A 16,731-nucleotide genomic window follows, 5' to 3' on the forward strand; every position below is an offset into this window, starting at 1 on the left:
GTAGGATTACTGTCTCTCTGAGGGAGAGTCTGGGAGGGGGAAAGAGAAGGAGGGAGGAAGGTGAATTGTCCTCTCTGTTTTGAGATTCAAGAAGTTTGAATCACAGTGATCTTCCAGGGTAACCCAGGGAGGGGAAGTCTGGGAGAGGCAACGGTTGGGGAAAGGGTTTTTCTTTCCTTCTGTTGAGATCCAGAGGGTCTGGGTCTTGGGGGTCCCCAGGCAAGGTTTTGGGGGGACCAGAGTGTACCAGGCACTGGAATTCCTGGTTGGTGGCAGCGCTACAGGTTCTAACCTGGGGATTAAGCTTAGAGGAATACATGCTGGTACCCCATATCTTGGACACTAAGGTTCAGAGTGGGGATTGTACCATGACAAGGGGGAAACAGAAGCCTCACACACACAGTACCCTGAACTTTTAAACTCTTTTTCTCTTCTGCCTCAAAGCAGAGAAAACTTGCTTCAAACCAGTTTTTACTAAACAAATAACAAAAGCCCAAAGTTTAACACCTACCAATCAAGTGTTAACACGCAAGGGTCTTTGTCTAAATGTGTATAAAAGGTTTGTAAAATTTGTGTAAGGCAAAGTCTTTGTACCAAGGTGCAAGGCTCTCCTTTCTTCTGCAAAATAAAGCATCTTTTCCTTATCCCTGTCAGGCTGTTATTGGCTCTCAGCTAGGCAGACCCAATATTTCGATAACAGAATGCATTTACTTTTTATTTTCTTAGGTAACTATCTCTGACCTTTATGCCTAGCACTTACAATTTATCTTTCTGTAGTTAATAAACTTACTTTAATGTTTTATCCTTAACAGTGAGTTTGTCCAAAGTGCTTGGGGAATCTGCTCAGATTACAAGGGCTGGTACATGTCCACTATCCTTTGATGAAGTGGCGAACTAATTAATATGAGCTTGCATTGTTCAAGAGAAGGTCTTGAGCAGTGTAAGACGGTACATTTCTGGGGTGCTAGGGGGATTTGCTGGTGTTTCCCAATGTATGGTTCCTAAGTGGCTCAGAGAGCATTCATGTAATTTTGCTGGGTGTGTCCTTGCATGCAGTGGACTGGCCCATGGAAAGGTTTGCTGCTTGTCACTAGCAAAGCATCGTGAAAGACAACCCAGGCTGGAAAGTTAAGTGGGCACAGCAGTCCCCACAGTTTCAGGTTGTACCCTGGGAATCCTGTTACAGTTTTCCAGCAGTAAACAAATTGATGTGAAAACATCCTAGTAGTGGCTGTAATGCCAAAATTCTCCCTCTGCCCTACAAGATCAGAGGGTGCCAGGCAGACAGTGGTGGGGCTTGTAAAAGCCAGTGAAATGGAGATTGGTGATCCAGAGAAAAGCACTGGCCCTAATTCTTAGATCCCCAGCCAGCTGAGTTGAAGGAATCTCCCTCTTCTGTCGTCTCTGGCTACTAGTGGTTTCTGGGGTAATTTCTCTAAAGTGAATGTTGAAGCCCCTGTGAATAATGCCTAACACCCTTGTATCTAACCCTTCTCTTGTAACCAGGCCTCTCTTGTAACCGGCCCTTGTAACTGGAGGCCGTAAGAGATACAGGCCTCGTTTCCTTTTGATAGAAATTATCTTTCTGAAGTAAATCTTGTAGGTTTTATACTGCTTGTGGTTGGGGACTTGAAATCTTTTGGTTTCTGCCAGTAGGGAAGCCAAGAACCCGGATTCTGAATGTACTAAGCACTTATGATTTCAAACTGAACAGCGAGTTATCTGAGTCTATGTGACACACCCCTTCATCTTTTGATGGGAAAGGTTCCTTCTAAAACATGCTAGTCATCCAGTTTCTCCTGAACCTCTGTGTAAAACTGAATGTAGCCATGCATGTCTGAATGTATCACTGTCAAGGACAGTTTCCAATATTGCCATATTACCACCATTTAAAGGATGTCAACATCTGACTGGCCTCATACATAAGAGCTCAGATTTTTAAATCAGTCCTGTTTCCCTTTGACAGCAGAATTAATAAAGGTTCAGGCCTTCTTAACAACAAACGTTTACTGCTCTTGAAAGATAGGTATCTCCTAATGAAAGAAGGAAAACTTGTCATCTAAAGATATCAGACACTCTTCCATTGTAGTCCGGGGGTGACATATCGTGAGAATAACCCATTTGCCTCTGACCTTAGTCACCAACAACAAGGAAGAGTGAGAGAAACAGTTAGAAACATCCTATTGTTTACTAGTTTCAACTACCTACCTACCACCCTTGACACAACTAGGGTGGCATTCGTTTCTCAAATCATCATCATCATCCTCAAAATTCAACAGTCCAAAAACCTAAATGTAGGAAATTTTGTAAACACACAGTTATCCAATGAGTTTTCCAAATAATCACTGATTAACAACCATCACTCCAGACTTACATTACCCAACTCAGCCTTAGTTTATACCAATCCATGAAAAGAAATTCATATTTTTTTTTGCCATACTAACTTATATTAAAGCAACAGTGACTATTCCAGACACCCAGTAATCTTACCATATTATTTCTCAAATTAAATGGATTATATTCTCTCTTTCTCTGTTCATCCAGTTTTTTAAGATATTCTGCCAGTCTTTCCTTTCTTTTTCTTTTCATCCACGCTTGTATCTCTTTTCTCTCTCTTTCTGTTTTTGGAGACTGTCCAGCTGCAGTATCATGGATTCTGAGGACAGGTATAAGCGTGAAACAATTCAGTATGTGTCTTTTAAACTATAGTTATGAGGGTCACATGAAAACACAGATATATAGTGATATACTAAAATTCAGACACAAAAAGCCTAAATAATGATCAACCGGAATAGTCATTTATTATATTATTATATAAAATGGTCCCTTCTGGCCTGAAAATCTCTTGAAGAGTTAGTGGACACTTACAAAATTTTTCACCAAAATAATTTGTTCCTTAGGGAAATGTATATATCCCGTGTTAAACACATATTTCATGGAAGCTAAGTAGATTGTATTCTCTGTTTGAATACTAGGGCAACTGAAGTCAATGGAAGTGCACTCATGCTTAAAGTTAAGCAAGTGTGGAGATGTCTCTTAAATTCAACCCTTCAAACAATGACATTTTATAACACATTTATTTAATCATGCTAGTTTTAACTAACAAGCTGCTTGTTTTATTAGAGTTTTAAACACTAGTGAATTTAAACAATTTAATTTACTCAGTATAAAGCAGAAGTGAAGATGACCGCTATATTATTACCTGGAGATATTTCTAGCCTGTGTTTTTGTAATGCCCAGTTCTGTAGTGGAAATGCCACCCTCTGTTACAAGATCATCAATAACATCAGTAATACCACTCAGTCCAGTAATTTGCAGGGGATTGTCTATGAAACTCAAATTAAGGAAAAAACAATGTTGTTACTAAAACAGGAATACATTTCCAAGAAAAACTAAAAGTAAAATATCTTAAAATCTTCTCTTTTGAGCTCAGGTGGACAAGAATATTCTCCTTATTCAAGAACTAGTTACCCACACTCTTGTCTACCCAGTTGCCCATATTTCTACATGTGTATTGTTAGAGTTGCATAGAACAATATTCTAGGTGTGACACACATCAATCCATTTTCATTCAATGGTTAAATACCTCTTCAATACAGAACTACAGCCTGCTGGGTTGCATTTTTATTCAATAACTTTGTAATGATTTCATTGTGTTAATTCTGCTTTTAATATGATTACTTCAATGGGAGCTGTATGCTTGTCCAAAAGCAAAAATTAGCCCATAAAAATAATATAAAAAAACATGCATAAGCACTAGTAATGTCTTTCTTAAATGCTCAAAATGTACAAAAGAAACAATTTTTGGCAGACTACATGGTGTCATATAAATCATGTTTATTCATATCGTATTAGTGCATGTTAAGGTTATTCTGATCTAGGTTACGTATATAAAACTGCCTAACTAGAAAAGCATTACATATATGCCTAGATTTCTATATAGATAAGATTTCCAGTTTGATATTCCATTTTTCAGTAGGCTTTTTAGAAATACAATGTTGGCAATGTAGTTTAACAAAATCTGCAATTATTTCAAAATACTTACCTATCACCTAAATCTTCATTTATATGAATGTCTGAAATAGAAATATCTTTAATCAATTAAAACATAAACCCATGTATTAACATCTAATTTCTATGCAAATAGAACAAGACATACAGATTTGTTAGATGAAATATAGACTTTTTCAAACTGGATATGTTTATATTATAATGAATATATGTACAATTGTGTAGTCTTAACTACCTTGTGCTCATGACAGGATTTGGGAATACATTATCTATAGGGCCCGACCAAAGTCATGGCCGTGAAAAAATCCGTCACGGCCCGTGAAATTTGGTCTTTTCTGTGCTTTTACTCTATGTTATACAGATTTCACGGGGGAGACCAGTGTTTATCAAATTGGAGGTCCTGACCCAAAAGGGAGTTACAGGGGGGTCACAAGGGGGGTTGCAGGGGGGTATTGTCACCCTTACTTCTGCGCTGCCTTCAGAGCTGAACAGCTGGAGAGCGGTGGCTGTTGGCCAGGCGCCCAGCTCTGAAGCCAGCACCCCACCAGCAGCAATGCAGAAGTAAGGATGGCAATACCATACCATCCTACCATTACTTCTGCGCTACTGCTTTCAGAGCTGGGCAGCCAGAGAGCAGCAGCTGCTGCCTGAGGGCCCAGTTCTGCAGGCAGCAGTGCAGACATAAGGGTGGCAATACCATACCATGCCATCCTTACTTCTGCACAGTTGCTGGCAGCTGCTCTGCCTTCAGAGCTGGGCTCCCAGCCAGCAGCCTCTGCTCTCCAGCTGCCGAGCTCTGAAGACAGCGCCTCTACCAGCAGCAGTACAGAAGTAAGGATAGCAGTACCGTGACCCCCTTACAATAACCTTGTGGCCCCCGCACAACTGGTTTTGGATCAAGACCCCTACAATTACAACACAATGACATTTCAGATTTAAATAGCTGAAATCATGACATTTACAATTTTAAAAATCCTACGACCATGGATTTGGTAGGGTCCTAATAATCTAGCATTACTATTACTACTTAGTGGTCAGAGACATTCAGTAACAAAGATCAATCTTGGCCCTTCGCTTGGTAGTCACAGCTCTACTTTTAAATACAATTTAGTAACAATTAAATAAATCAGTCTGGCTTTTTATACCGTTTGATGTTCACTGAAACAGATTTCACTTGGGAGCTGAGATTTGAAAACAGTGCTGCCAACACTTTTCCTGTTGTGCCCTGCTTTATCAGTATTGGAATCTGTCCGCGACTCCCTCCATTACTGAACAACTGGCTCAGCAGAGGAGCTTGCGGCAGAACTGGGGAGGAGGGAGGAGCTGGGGCTCGATGTGGAGCTGGCCTGGGGGGAGAGAGCGATAATGAGGGCAGAGCTGGGCTGGGGCCGGAGCCAGGAGTGGAGCCAGAACAGTGAGAGGAGCCGGGGCCAGGAGTGGAGCTGGGAGGGGAGGCAGGACTGGGGCCACGTGCTGAGCTAGGGCCAAGAGCTGGGTCCAACCTGTGGCTAGGGTTGGAGCTGGGAGTGGAGCAGTGACCAGAAGTAGAGCTGCAGCTGGCGCCGAAGCTGCGGCTGTGGCCGGGGCTATGGATGGAAGCAGAGCTGCAGCTAGGGCCAGAGAAGAGCTGGGGGGCAGAGCAGTGTTGGGTGGCACTCCCTCCCCGCTCTCCTATGGGGGCTGGCCAGGGCCCCATCACACCCCTCCATGGGGAGCACTGTTTTAAAACCATTAGCGAGACTGCTACAGCTTGAGAGCTAGATTCATAGTCACTCACCAAAAGTACATATAATAACTAAGAATGTGAAAGAAGAGAAAGGCAAGAGAATTGTCATTGCACATACAGCCAAAGAACTGTAACATCAGTACAAATATTTACTTTGCACATTGAAATGAGGCTAGATGAAATAAAATTAACATTCAGGCTAGGATACAGCTAAGGGAACTGGCATTAGTGACATATAGCAACACATTTCACCGCCATGTAGTGGACTGGAGTTAAATTCTCATCTCAAGTCACTGGGCAGATAAAAAGGAGAGGATGCTGGCTTCAGAATCAGACCCAAAATTATTTACTTTCCTTCAACAACATTCTAATGGAGGCATCTTTGGACATAACACAGGATATAATACCCCCCTGGACTGTCATCAAACATTAACGTACATCTGTACATTAAACGTATGTGCATGGGTTACAAAAACAGTGCTTCTACACTTCTGAATGCATAAATCAAGCAACTAAGAAAAGTTCCAAACTGATCTTTACGAACATATTGCCACCATGATACTTCACATAATGCTAATGATCTCACCACACACTAAGCCATGAGGACCTTTGTTGGGCTTGGCAGAGAGATTGTGTTGCTCCTTTAAGGGAGGTTAGAGAGCCAGAGAGTTACCTTCAACATGGAAGAAGTTCCATCCCAGGTCAGCATGGGGATGCTGACCTATTACCCCTCCCTGAGGTGATGGGAAGAGAGGCGAACTGTTTATGCTCATATCTGAGCAGTGAAAGCCTTTTTTTCCCTGGACAGGCAGAGCACCACCCACCTGTCCAGCAATATAAGTAGTTGAAATACCAGGTTTTCATTATGATCCACTTTGGACATTATGCTAGTTTCTCCTTTTGGGGGTCTGGGAAGGAGTTTTCCCTCACTGCCAGTTTGGAAAAGGCAAGGTAGTTTTTTTTTTTTTTTGCATTTCCCACAGTAGACTGGAGTTTTGGGGGAGGAGGGAAGAACAAAAGGGGGGATTGGGCTATGACGTCACAACTCATTATGTAAGTGCAGGTACTCCATAGGGAATGGATACAGTGATCAGATAAAATGGACTGGGAAAAAAGACTTAAAGGAGGTATTCATTGAAAGAGGGGAAACTGTGGGAGGGCAGGTTGCTGTGAGGTCAGGACTCCTATGACTGGGTGTGGCAGGTGCTCAACCCTCCCCCATTTAGCTCCATTAACCCTCATTCAAGGGGAGTGGAGGAGGTCCCAACAGTCTCCCTGAGTATATGTAAATGATTATGGAATTACCCGCACTGTACAATTTTATCTGCTGGGTACTCCCAGACATTTAGTAATAAATTTGCAGCCTAATTAAACCACAACCAGTGTCTCCTCCTCTCCTCCTTCCAGCATAGCCAGACAATGAGAAAGATTGCAGCAACACAAAGAAAAGTGTCTACTTGCTTTTTAACAAGCAAAGGGGGAAAAGGGTAAATTAAAAATGATACCGGATGATGACTTTATATGACTCAGAAGGTTAGCAGATGAAGTTGCAGGAGAAAGAGAGTGAGCTTGCAAGGCTGTATAACGGGTTACAGAATATTCAGGTCTTGAACCCTCCTCTTCTTCATCCATAAGATCTTCAAAGTCCACAGAGCTCACATAACGTGGTGATGCAATAGAAGAATTAATAGACACAGTAAGTAAAACATGGTAAAAAAATCCAGACAAAAACCAGAACATGCAGTGAACTAATATATTTATGAATTTGTGTTATGGATTGATTAATACATCCTTGTAACCAAAAAAAACCCCCAAACCCAATGTATTCAGATCACTGTGCTGCTGAAAGTTAACCAGTTGAAGTATGGAGCCACACTGTCCCAGTCTGAGCTCCAGGAGTCACTGTGGCTCCTGAAGCTGCCGAGAACATGGTAGCCTGCCCATGTGAAGGACTAAATTGTAGCTCATCTGTGCACTGGGTCATGGATCAATTTTGTGTATCAATACAGAATGTAGCCATGATCTGGCCATATATTTGATATGAAATCACAATATGTTCCCTCTTGGCGTCAGTTAATCAGTACAGTGCAGCAGAGCTACCCATATAAGTATTTTCAATCCATTTTCTAGACAAAAATAATCAATTACATAATCAATACCTCACCACTAGGAAACCAATTTAACTGATGTGATCTTTTAAAAAGTCAGGCCAAAGGGTGGTAATATATTCTTTTAGCCACCAAAATGGCATGAATAATGAAATTTTATTACAACATAGGGAAAACATTCAGAGGCCAAATTATGATGTCTTACAAAATTAGTGTGGAAGCCAATGCAAGCCCTGCAGTTGATTTTACAAAACAACTGCAATAAGAACCAGTTCCTCTAAAACCCAAGATTAGGTCCTGCATCTTAGTCATGGAAACAATTTAAAGTATATAAATAATTTCTAGTCCAATGTGGTTGAGTAAATTCCCCTTATATCAGTACTCTTATTTTCTAACTTTCATTTTACATCTTCTTGATTGGTAATCTGACCTTTTCCCAATTTTATAATTGAGGTAACATTATTTTAAGTGGTAATAAATTTGCAAAATTCCATGATTCAGCACAGGGCCCACTACTCCTCATTTAGCAGGACACATACCTTCATCAATAATTCCCGCATCTCCAGAGAACAAGGAAGCTGCACCCAAGTTTGGACTGGCAGCCATTCCTAAATCTTCTATTGTTTTTACTATCTAAGAAAAGAACCCACATACTTGATAAAAGTATTTTTGATTAATGTTTTGTTTAAATGAAACAATTATAGATCACATTCATGAAAGGACTGTTTTAAACCGAAATATTTATTTAACATTTTAATAAATGTTATTCAAAACATTTTCAATTAAATAAATAATTTGGCTGTGAGAGGAGGCAAAGAGCCCTGAGTCTTGTTCAATCAGTTCACGTAACAGCTAAATCTTTAAAGACCTTACCCTGCTAATGTTTACAGTACTATTCACATGAGTAGTCCCATTAAGCTCATGCTACTCCTATGCTAAGGGCTTGTCTACATGGAGAGTTAGTGCATAGCAAGTCAGAGTGTGAAAAAAATGGTTACCTGCCTTCTGTAACTGTTGTTCTTTGAGGTGTGTTGCTCATAGCCATTCCATTCTAGGTGCATGCATGCCCACGTGCACAATCATTGGGGACTTTTCTCTTAGAGGTATCCATAGAGTCGGCTGTGGCACCCCCTTGAGTGCCGCACTCATGCCTCGGTATTTCAGGTGCCACCAATCCTACCCTCTCTTAGTTCCTTCTCGCTGGCAATTCTGACAGAGGGGCAGAGGGGCAGAAGGGCGGGTAATGGAATGGACATGAGCAACACATCTTGAAGAATAATAGTTACAGAAGGTAGGTAGCTGTTTTTTCCTCTTCAAGTGCTTGCTCATGTTGATTCCATTCTAGATGACTCATGATCAGTATCCTCTGCGGTTCAGAGTTCAGTCTAGAGCAGTGGTCACCAACCGGTGTGGAGGCCTTGAGAAGGCAATCGTCCAGGTAAGGAAATATTATAACCCCTTGTTTCCAGAGGTAGGGCGTGACTACCGGTAGAAATTTGGAGAAAACTCGAGGGGCAGTGGAAAGGCCAAATGGTAGAACTCTGTGTTGGTAATGCGTCGAGCCAAAGGTAAAAACGGAGAAAAACAGTGGATAGTGACGTGCAAATAGGCGTCTTGTAGGTCGAGGGCTGAAAACCAATCGCCCTGCTGCAGGGCTGGAATTATGGTGGTGAGAATAACCATTCTGAACTTTTGTTTCTTGATGAATTGTTGAGTCTGCTGAGGTCGAGAATCGGTCGCCATCCTCCAGTTTTCTTCTGTGTTAGGAAATAAGGGGAACAGAATCCTTCCCCTTGTGGCATTTGGGCACGAGTTCGATAGCACCCAGGTGAAGAAGATGTTGTACTTCTTGCTGGAGGTGTGGCTCGTGAAAGGGGTCCCTGAAGAGGGACGGGGAGGGTGGGTGGGTGGGAGGTAAGGGAGAGGAAGGGGATGGAATACCCCGGTGTGATGACCTCTAGAACCCACTTGTCGGTGGTAATATTCTGGCCATTGGTGTAAAAATGGCTGTAGACGATGTCCAAAGACAGTTGTGAGCAGTACATGCGCCGGACTAGGGGCGACGTTTTCGAGACCCTCGACCAAGGTTCAAATTTGTTTTATATTTTGAGGAAGTTGGGGTATCCGGAAGAATTGGGGCAATGCTGCTGGTATCTGGACCTCTGGCGTTGGCGTTGTTGATCCTGAGCTCCCGGGAAATGCTGAGTATATGAGGGGTAGCGCGGACGGTGGTAAGGTTGATATCTGTACTGTTGCCTTCCGTTGTAGGGTCTGGATACCTAAGGATCGCAGAGGTGCCCTTGAGTCCTTCATTGAGTGCAGCACCTCATTAGTGGGGAAGCAAAGAGTTTATAACATCAAAAGGGAGATCCTCTATGGTGCTCTGAACTTTGCGAGGAAAGAGAGAAGAGGAAAGCCAGGAACCTCGGTGCATGACGGCTGCTGTAGTGGTGGATCTTGCTGCAGTATTGGCTGAATCCAAAGCTGCTTGAAGAGCCGTGCAGTATATGGATTTGGCCCTCGGAAACTAAAGCTGTAAACTGTTGTTTCTTGTTGTCTGGGATGTGTTCAATAAAGTGCATGAACTTATTATACGTTGTTATGGTCGTACTTTGGTAGAATTGCGGTACAATTGGCAATTCGAAATTGCAATGTTGAAGAGGCATATACCTTGCCGACCCAGCAGGTCTAAGCGTTTGCCTTCTCTGTTGGTTGGGTATGGCGGAAATACTGTTTGTTTCACTGACTGGCTGCATCCACTACCAAAGAGCTTGGCCAGGATGTGAGAAAAAGGAATTCAGAGCCTTCGAGGGAATGAAGTATTCCGGTCCGCCTGTATGCAGGTAGGCTGGCTTGTGGCTAGAGTCTGCCAGATGGATTTAGCAGGTCCCAGAAAGGCTGAGTTAATTGGTGAGGTACTTCCTCCAACTTGATTCTAAGCTCATTGGCAATCCTTTTGAAGAGATCTTGGAGTTTTGAAAAATCATCTGATGGCAGTGGAGGGAAGGAAGTAACGCCTCTTCAGATATTGGATCAGTTGGTACATGAGGTAATACTGGGTCAGGAGCTGGAGTTAATTGATCCTGAGGATGGGAGGGTGCTGCCAAGTGCATCATAGGATTTTGACGTTCACGTCTAGTGTGAGTAGAGTAGCGGACGTGCTGGCGAGACAAAGATGGCCACGGAGCCCAATACTGCCATGGTGGTGGAAAAGGCATAGCACGTGCCATCCCGGGGTTAACACCCCAGGAGGTGGGATCTTGAGGTTGGTGTGGGACAGTTTTCCTGTGTTCGCAAGGGACAGGACTGTGAGGGTAGAATTCAGATCGCACTGGCACAGCAGCCTGTAGTTCAGAGTCCTGCTCACTGGAGGAAGGCTGCTTGGACCCTGAGGCAGTTGTATAGAGAAGCCATCCCCGACAAAGGGCGATTGTAGTGTAGGTGACACTAGGAGGTCACTTGAGTGGGTAATTTGTAACAGTGGGGCAGTCGTAGGCGAAGACAGAGAGAGATCCCATGAGGAAAACCGGGCTGGCACCCGAGTTTGTAATCTTGGCACCATGCCAAGTAGCGGTTGCAATGCCGGTGCCGCAGGCGGTGCCATGCTATTAATAGCAGGCTGCGGTGCCTCCGTCGGTGCCTGAGTTGTCAGTGCTGCATTCATCGCGGTGCCGATAGGTGCCACAATCGAGGCAGGCAACTGAAAGCCTGTCGCCTCGGCACCAGAGCCTCGCGCTGTCGCTGAAAGCACAGGCGGGTTTAGCGCGGTACCGGAGGAGCCCCGCTCCTCAAACACTCAAGTGGGGAAACTGACAAGCTGGTAAGGAAACTGACGAGCTGACCGGAGCGCGAAGCTTCCTGTTGCTTGTAAGCTCTCTTTTGGCTGATTTCTTTACTTTAACTTTTTTTTTTTTTTTTTTTTTGTGTAAAAGGTTAGAGCTGGGTCTGGAGGCAGAGTCCGAGCAAGGGTCTGAGATAGATAGCAGGGATTTTGAAGTAAAAAGTTTTAACTCCCTGTCCTTCCTAGCTCTAGAGCTTAACTTGGGGGCATTTTAGAGGAATATGGGTCTCCCCCCAAGCATTTTATACACTTGAAGTGCCCATCCGAAAGAGGGATAGCGTCCTTACGAGAAGAGTAGCGCTTAAAGCCTGTGGAGCCAGGCATATTTGAAGTGCTGACAGAATGAGAGAATTTTTTTTTTTTTTAAGTAGTAGGAAAAGGTAGGTAACACTAACTAAGGCAAGTAACAGAGAAAAACTAGCTAACTACAGGAATTTTAAAATAAAGAAAGAAAATACTAAGGAGTCTGCTGAGCTCCGTCTCAAGCCAGGGGCGATAGAGAAGGAACTGAGGGTACCGGCAGCGCATGCTCTCTAGTAACACACTCAGAATGAGTGACAGGTTCTAAGCATGCGTGGTTGGTAGGAGTACTGCTGCAAAAAATCTCCGATCAAAGGCGCAGGGGCGCACCGACACCTAAAGTGGAGCACCCACAGGGACATCTCTCGAAGAAGAACAGAATGTTGTCCGGGACCTTGACTACACAGTCCATGCTGTGTCTGTTGGGGATGTAGACTGACGCCGGCCACGCCTGGAGAGGCCTGAGGTGGAGTCACCACATGCTGAACCATGTAGGTTATGGCTGCCATATGGCCCAACAGCCGCAGGCAGGTATGAGCGGTGGTGAGAGGGTGAGCTTGTGTACACGAGATCAGGTCCACCATGGCCTAGAACTGGGTTTAGGGGAGGAAAACCCTGACCCAGGTAGAGTCAAGGATTGCTCCAATTAGCTCTATGCACTGCGTCAGGATTAAGGTTCACTTTGTCTTATTTATTAACAGCCCCAGGTCGCAACAGGTGGAGCAAACCAGGTCGAGATGACGACGTACTTGATCCCGAGATCAGCCTTTTATTAACCAGTCATCGAGGTACAGGCAAATCTATATGTCTTTTTGCCTCAGGTAAGCGGCCATTGGCACTATATACTTTGTAAACATTCTTGATGCCGACAACAGGCCAAAGAACAGTGTTGTGAATTGAAAATGGCAGTGGCCCAACAAAAACCAGAGGAAATGTCTGTGCTCGGGGAAAACAGAAATATGCATCCTTTAAGTCGAGGGAGGCATTCCAGTCTCTCAGATTCAGGGAGGGGATAATGGAGGCTAGGGAGACCATGCAGAACTTTAACTTTTTGAGAGACTTGTTGAGGTGTTGCAGGTCTAGAATGGATCTGAGGTCTCTGTTTGCTTTTGGGATTAGGAAATAATGGGAGTAGAACTCTTTCCCTCTCATGTCTGGAGACACCTCCTCCACCACCCCCAGGAGCAGGAGGCTCTCGACCTCTTGCACGAGTAGTTGCTCGTGAGAGGGGTCCCTGAAGAGGGACGAGAAAGGGGGATGGGAGGGAGGGTCAGACATGAATTGCAGGGTATAACTCAAAGAAATTGTGTCGAGCACCCAATGGTCCAAGGTCAGCCATGGCCAGGCCGCCTAGAAGGAGTGTAGACAGTCGAGGAAAAAGCAGAGGGGTAGATCCTGGGCAGTAGCTGGGCGCCGTCCTCGGGCACATACTCAAAACGCCCATTTCTGGCTGCCCTGGTCTCTGGAGGGGCCAATCTGGGCAGAGGAATGGGAAGACGAAGGGTGCCTTCGCTAAAACTGCTTTGTCTTTCTCCTTCTTTCTGTAGGAGCTGGATCAGGGGACCCCCCACCAGTGTTACCCCCCAGCTCTCTCTCCATGCAGCAGCACCTGGGTTGGCAGGGAGGGGTGCCTCTCCTACAGCTATGGCAGATCCAGGCCAGGGCTGAATTGGGACGGGGTGCCTGCTTCCCCTCCCCAGCATGGCGGGTCCGGGCCAGGGCCATGGGAGAGATACCTTTCCCACCTTTGCAGCAGATCCAGAACAGGATGGGGCTGGGGGAGGGGCGCCTCTCCCTCGGCTGCAGAGAGAGGAATCTCTCTCTGCCGCAGCGCTGAGCGCCTGCATGGTACTTAATAGGTTGCTTCGCAGCTTTGAGGAAACATAGCACCCCATGACCTTGACAGAGGTGGAGGAGGTGGAAGCCGGAATGGTTTTCTAGCCTGTTGAGTGGTGTGCAGGCCCAAGGACCAGAAGGTGGCACAGGAATCTTTAAGGCCGTGGAGCTGTGTGTCTGTCAGCTCTAGGGTGACCAGACAGCAAGTGTGAAAAATCAGGAAAGGGGGTGCGGGGTAATAGGAGCCTATATAAGAAAAAGACTGCAAAATCAGGACTGTCCCTATAAAATCGGGCCATCTGGTCACCCTAGTCAGCTTCGAGAAGAGCCCTGCTCCCTCAAACAGGAAGTCCTGAAGGCTAGCCTGCATCTCCTGGGATAGCCTGGAGGGCTGTAACCAGGACCTGCACCTCATGATCACCACGGAAGTGACCACCCTGGCCTCTGAGACCATTGGGTCCCAGGCCATCTGAAGGGTGCCTCTCGCCACCGCTTTGCCCTCTTCCACAAAGATGGCAAACTCCTGGACTTGGTCCTGTGGAAAGCCCTCCTTGAACTTGCTGATGGAGTCCCACCAATTGAAGTTGTACCTGCCTAGGAGGGCCTGATGGTTAGATATCCGAAATTGCAGGCTGACTGTTGAATAAATTTTCCTGCCAAACAAGTCCAATCTCTTGGCATCTTTATTTTTGAGTGTGCCACTGGCCTGGCCCTGCCTGTGCCTTTTGTTGATGACAGACACTACCAGGGACCCTGCTGGAGGGTCGGGGTATAGATATTCAAATCCCTTTGCCAGGATATAATATTTCTTTTCCACTTTTTTGGAGGTAGGCGGAATGGAAGAGGCAATTTTCAAGACCCTTGGAAGAACGGGCATCACAACCCGGGCCGCGGTGGAGGAGGGTATGATGTTGAAGAGGTCACTGGACTCTTCTGCTAGCTCGACCTCCAAGTTCAGGTTAGCAGCCACCCTTTTGAGCAGGGCCTCATACTCTTTGAAGTCATCGGGAGGGCTTCTTGTTTGCGTGGGACTTGCTACCGCCTCTTCCAGAAACAACAAAGGTGACTGTACCACAGGGGGTGGGACAGCTTCTCTTTGCCTGCCCAGGGATGGCTCCTTGGGAATTGGGGCCCATTGTGACACTTTTATGACAGACTCGGCACCATGGTGGTCCAGAGGCAGTTTGTCCGACGTGGCCTGAGAGGAACGGCGGGACTGGCATGACGGGTACACCTCATGGGCTCCAGTACTGCCACTGAGGGGGCCACTTCTTCTGTTGCCACTGCCGGAGCTGTGCCTGTCTCACAGGTCGCTGACAATTCGCCTCTTCTGGGTGAGGGGTTGAACTCTCCCACCAACTCGGATCACTGCCCTTCTGGCGACCAGGGCAAAGCCACAGATGACTGAGTCCATCGGCTGACCCTCATCGGCGACTGGTAAGGAAAGGACAAGGAACGGTGCTTGCCTGAAAAGCAGTACCAGGGAGTTGGAGACTGGCGTCATGACCAGGAATGATCCCGCATCATGAGGGATCAATGCCGGTGGACTGCCTAGGCAATGGGGATCTGCACCATGGCAATCTCTGGTGGAAGGCCCAGCAGTATCACGGGTAAGGTGATTGCCATCGTGACTTGGGTGTTCCGTGCCTTGTAGGTGGCGACCTTGGTGTTAGGGACCTGGTTCTTCTAACCAGAGACTGAGGCTGTGGCACTGGGTTCCTAGGCCGCAATGATGGGGATTGACATCTGCGGTTCAGGGATGCTCCGTTGCTTTAAAGGGAGGTCTGCTAACTAGCTTCTCCTTAGAGGTCTGGGCCTTAACCAAGTTCACCACCTGGCTTGGCATCTGCAGTGCTGGCCGGCAGGGGCACCTCAGGGACAGGCGGCCTACAAGGGGCCAGGATTCCCTGCTGCCCGTGGGAGTGGATATCCCATTCCATTTGAGTTCAAGGGCGAAAGATTTTGTAGATTTTGCACTTTGGTTTTCTGTGTGATTCCTCCATACACTTTACACAGCTATTGTGGGGGATCATTAATGGGCAACTCTGGGTACACAATGAACATGGCTTAAAACCTGGGGAACAGAGCACTCCACTCCACAGCAAAGTCCCAGCCAGGACTTTAACTACTAAAACTACTACCTAACACTTAATGGTCAAACTAAGTACCTAACAATTAAGTACAAAGGAGACAGAACAAGGGATTGAAAGAACCACTAATGCTCTTGCGATGCAAGACAAGGCGCTCCAACCAACCGTAACCAGTGGTAAGAAGGAACTGAGACTGAGTAGGGTTAGCAGCGCCTGATACACCAGTGCATGAATGCAGCACTCAAGGGGGCGCCACAGCCGACCCTATAGATACCACTAAGACAAAAGTCTCTAACAACTGTTCACGTGGACAAGCGCAGACCTAGAATGAAACTGAAGAACTACAGTGCACCCTGCTACCATATACTAGGTGTTCAGCAGTGCACTTAGACATACATCCATTTCAAACAGCAGGACATCAAAGTACACTACAGAATTTTTACAGTGCGATAGCCAAGTCCAACCAACCAATTAATGCACTGCAAGCTAGTGTGCAGGAGACTCATAACCTGGCTTACTGCTCAGCTAAGGCCTGGTCTACACTACGCGTTTCAACCGATTTTAGCAGCGTTAAATAGATTTAACGCTGCACTCGTCCACACAACGAGGCCCTTTATATTGATATAAAGGGCTCTTTAAACTGGTTTCTGTACTCCTCCCCAGCAAGAGGAGTAGCGCTGAAATCGGTATTACCATATCAGATTAGGGTTAGTGTGGCCGCAAATCGACGGTATTGGCCTCTGGGCGGTATCCCACTGTGCACCATTGTGACTGCTCTGGAAAGCAATCCGAACTCGGATGCACTGGCCAGGTAAACAG

General features: G+C 45.7%; 1 protein-coding gene across 1 annotated transcript in view; it reads right to left on the reverse strand.

Annotated features, from left to right (window-relative positions):
* Positions 1-16,731, reverse strand: part of CPLANE1 (ciliogenesis and planar polarity effector complex subunit 1) — a 179,106-nt gene that overhangs the window by 22,167 nt on the left and 140,208 nt on the right. Inside the window, 5 exon segments of the mRNA XM_075066918.1 lie at positions 2,491-2,656; positions 3,203-3,334; positions 4,046-4,076; positions 7,243-7,404; positions 8,385-8,478. Of these exon segments, the coding sequence (XP_074923019.1) occupies positions 2,491-2,656; positions 3,203-3,334; positions 4,046-4,076; positions 7,243-7,404; positions 8,385-8,478 (585 nt within the window).

The sequence above is a fragment of the Chelonoidis abingdonii genome, chromosome 6 (assembly GCF_003597395.2).
Source record: "Chelonoidis abingdonii isolate Lonesome George chromosome 6, CheloAbing_2.0, whole genome shotgun sequence".
Taxonomy (NCBI): domain Eukaryota; kingdom Metazoa; phylum Chordata; order Testudines; family Testudinidae; genus Chelonoidis; species Chelonoidis abingdonii.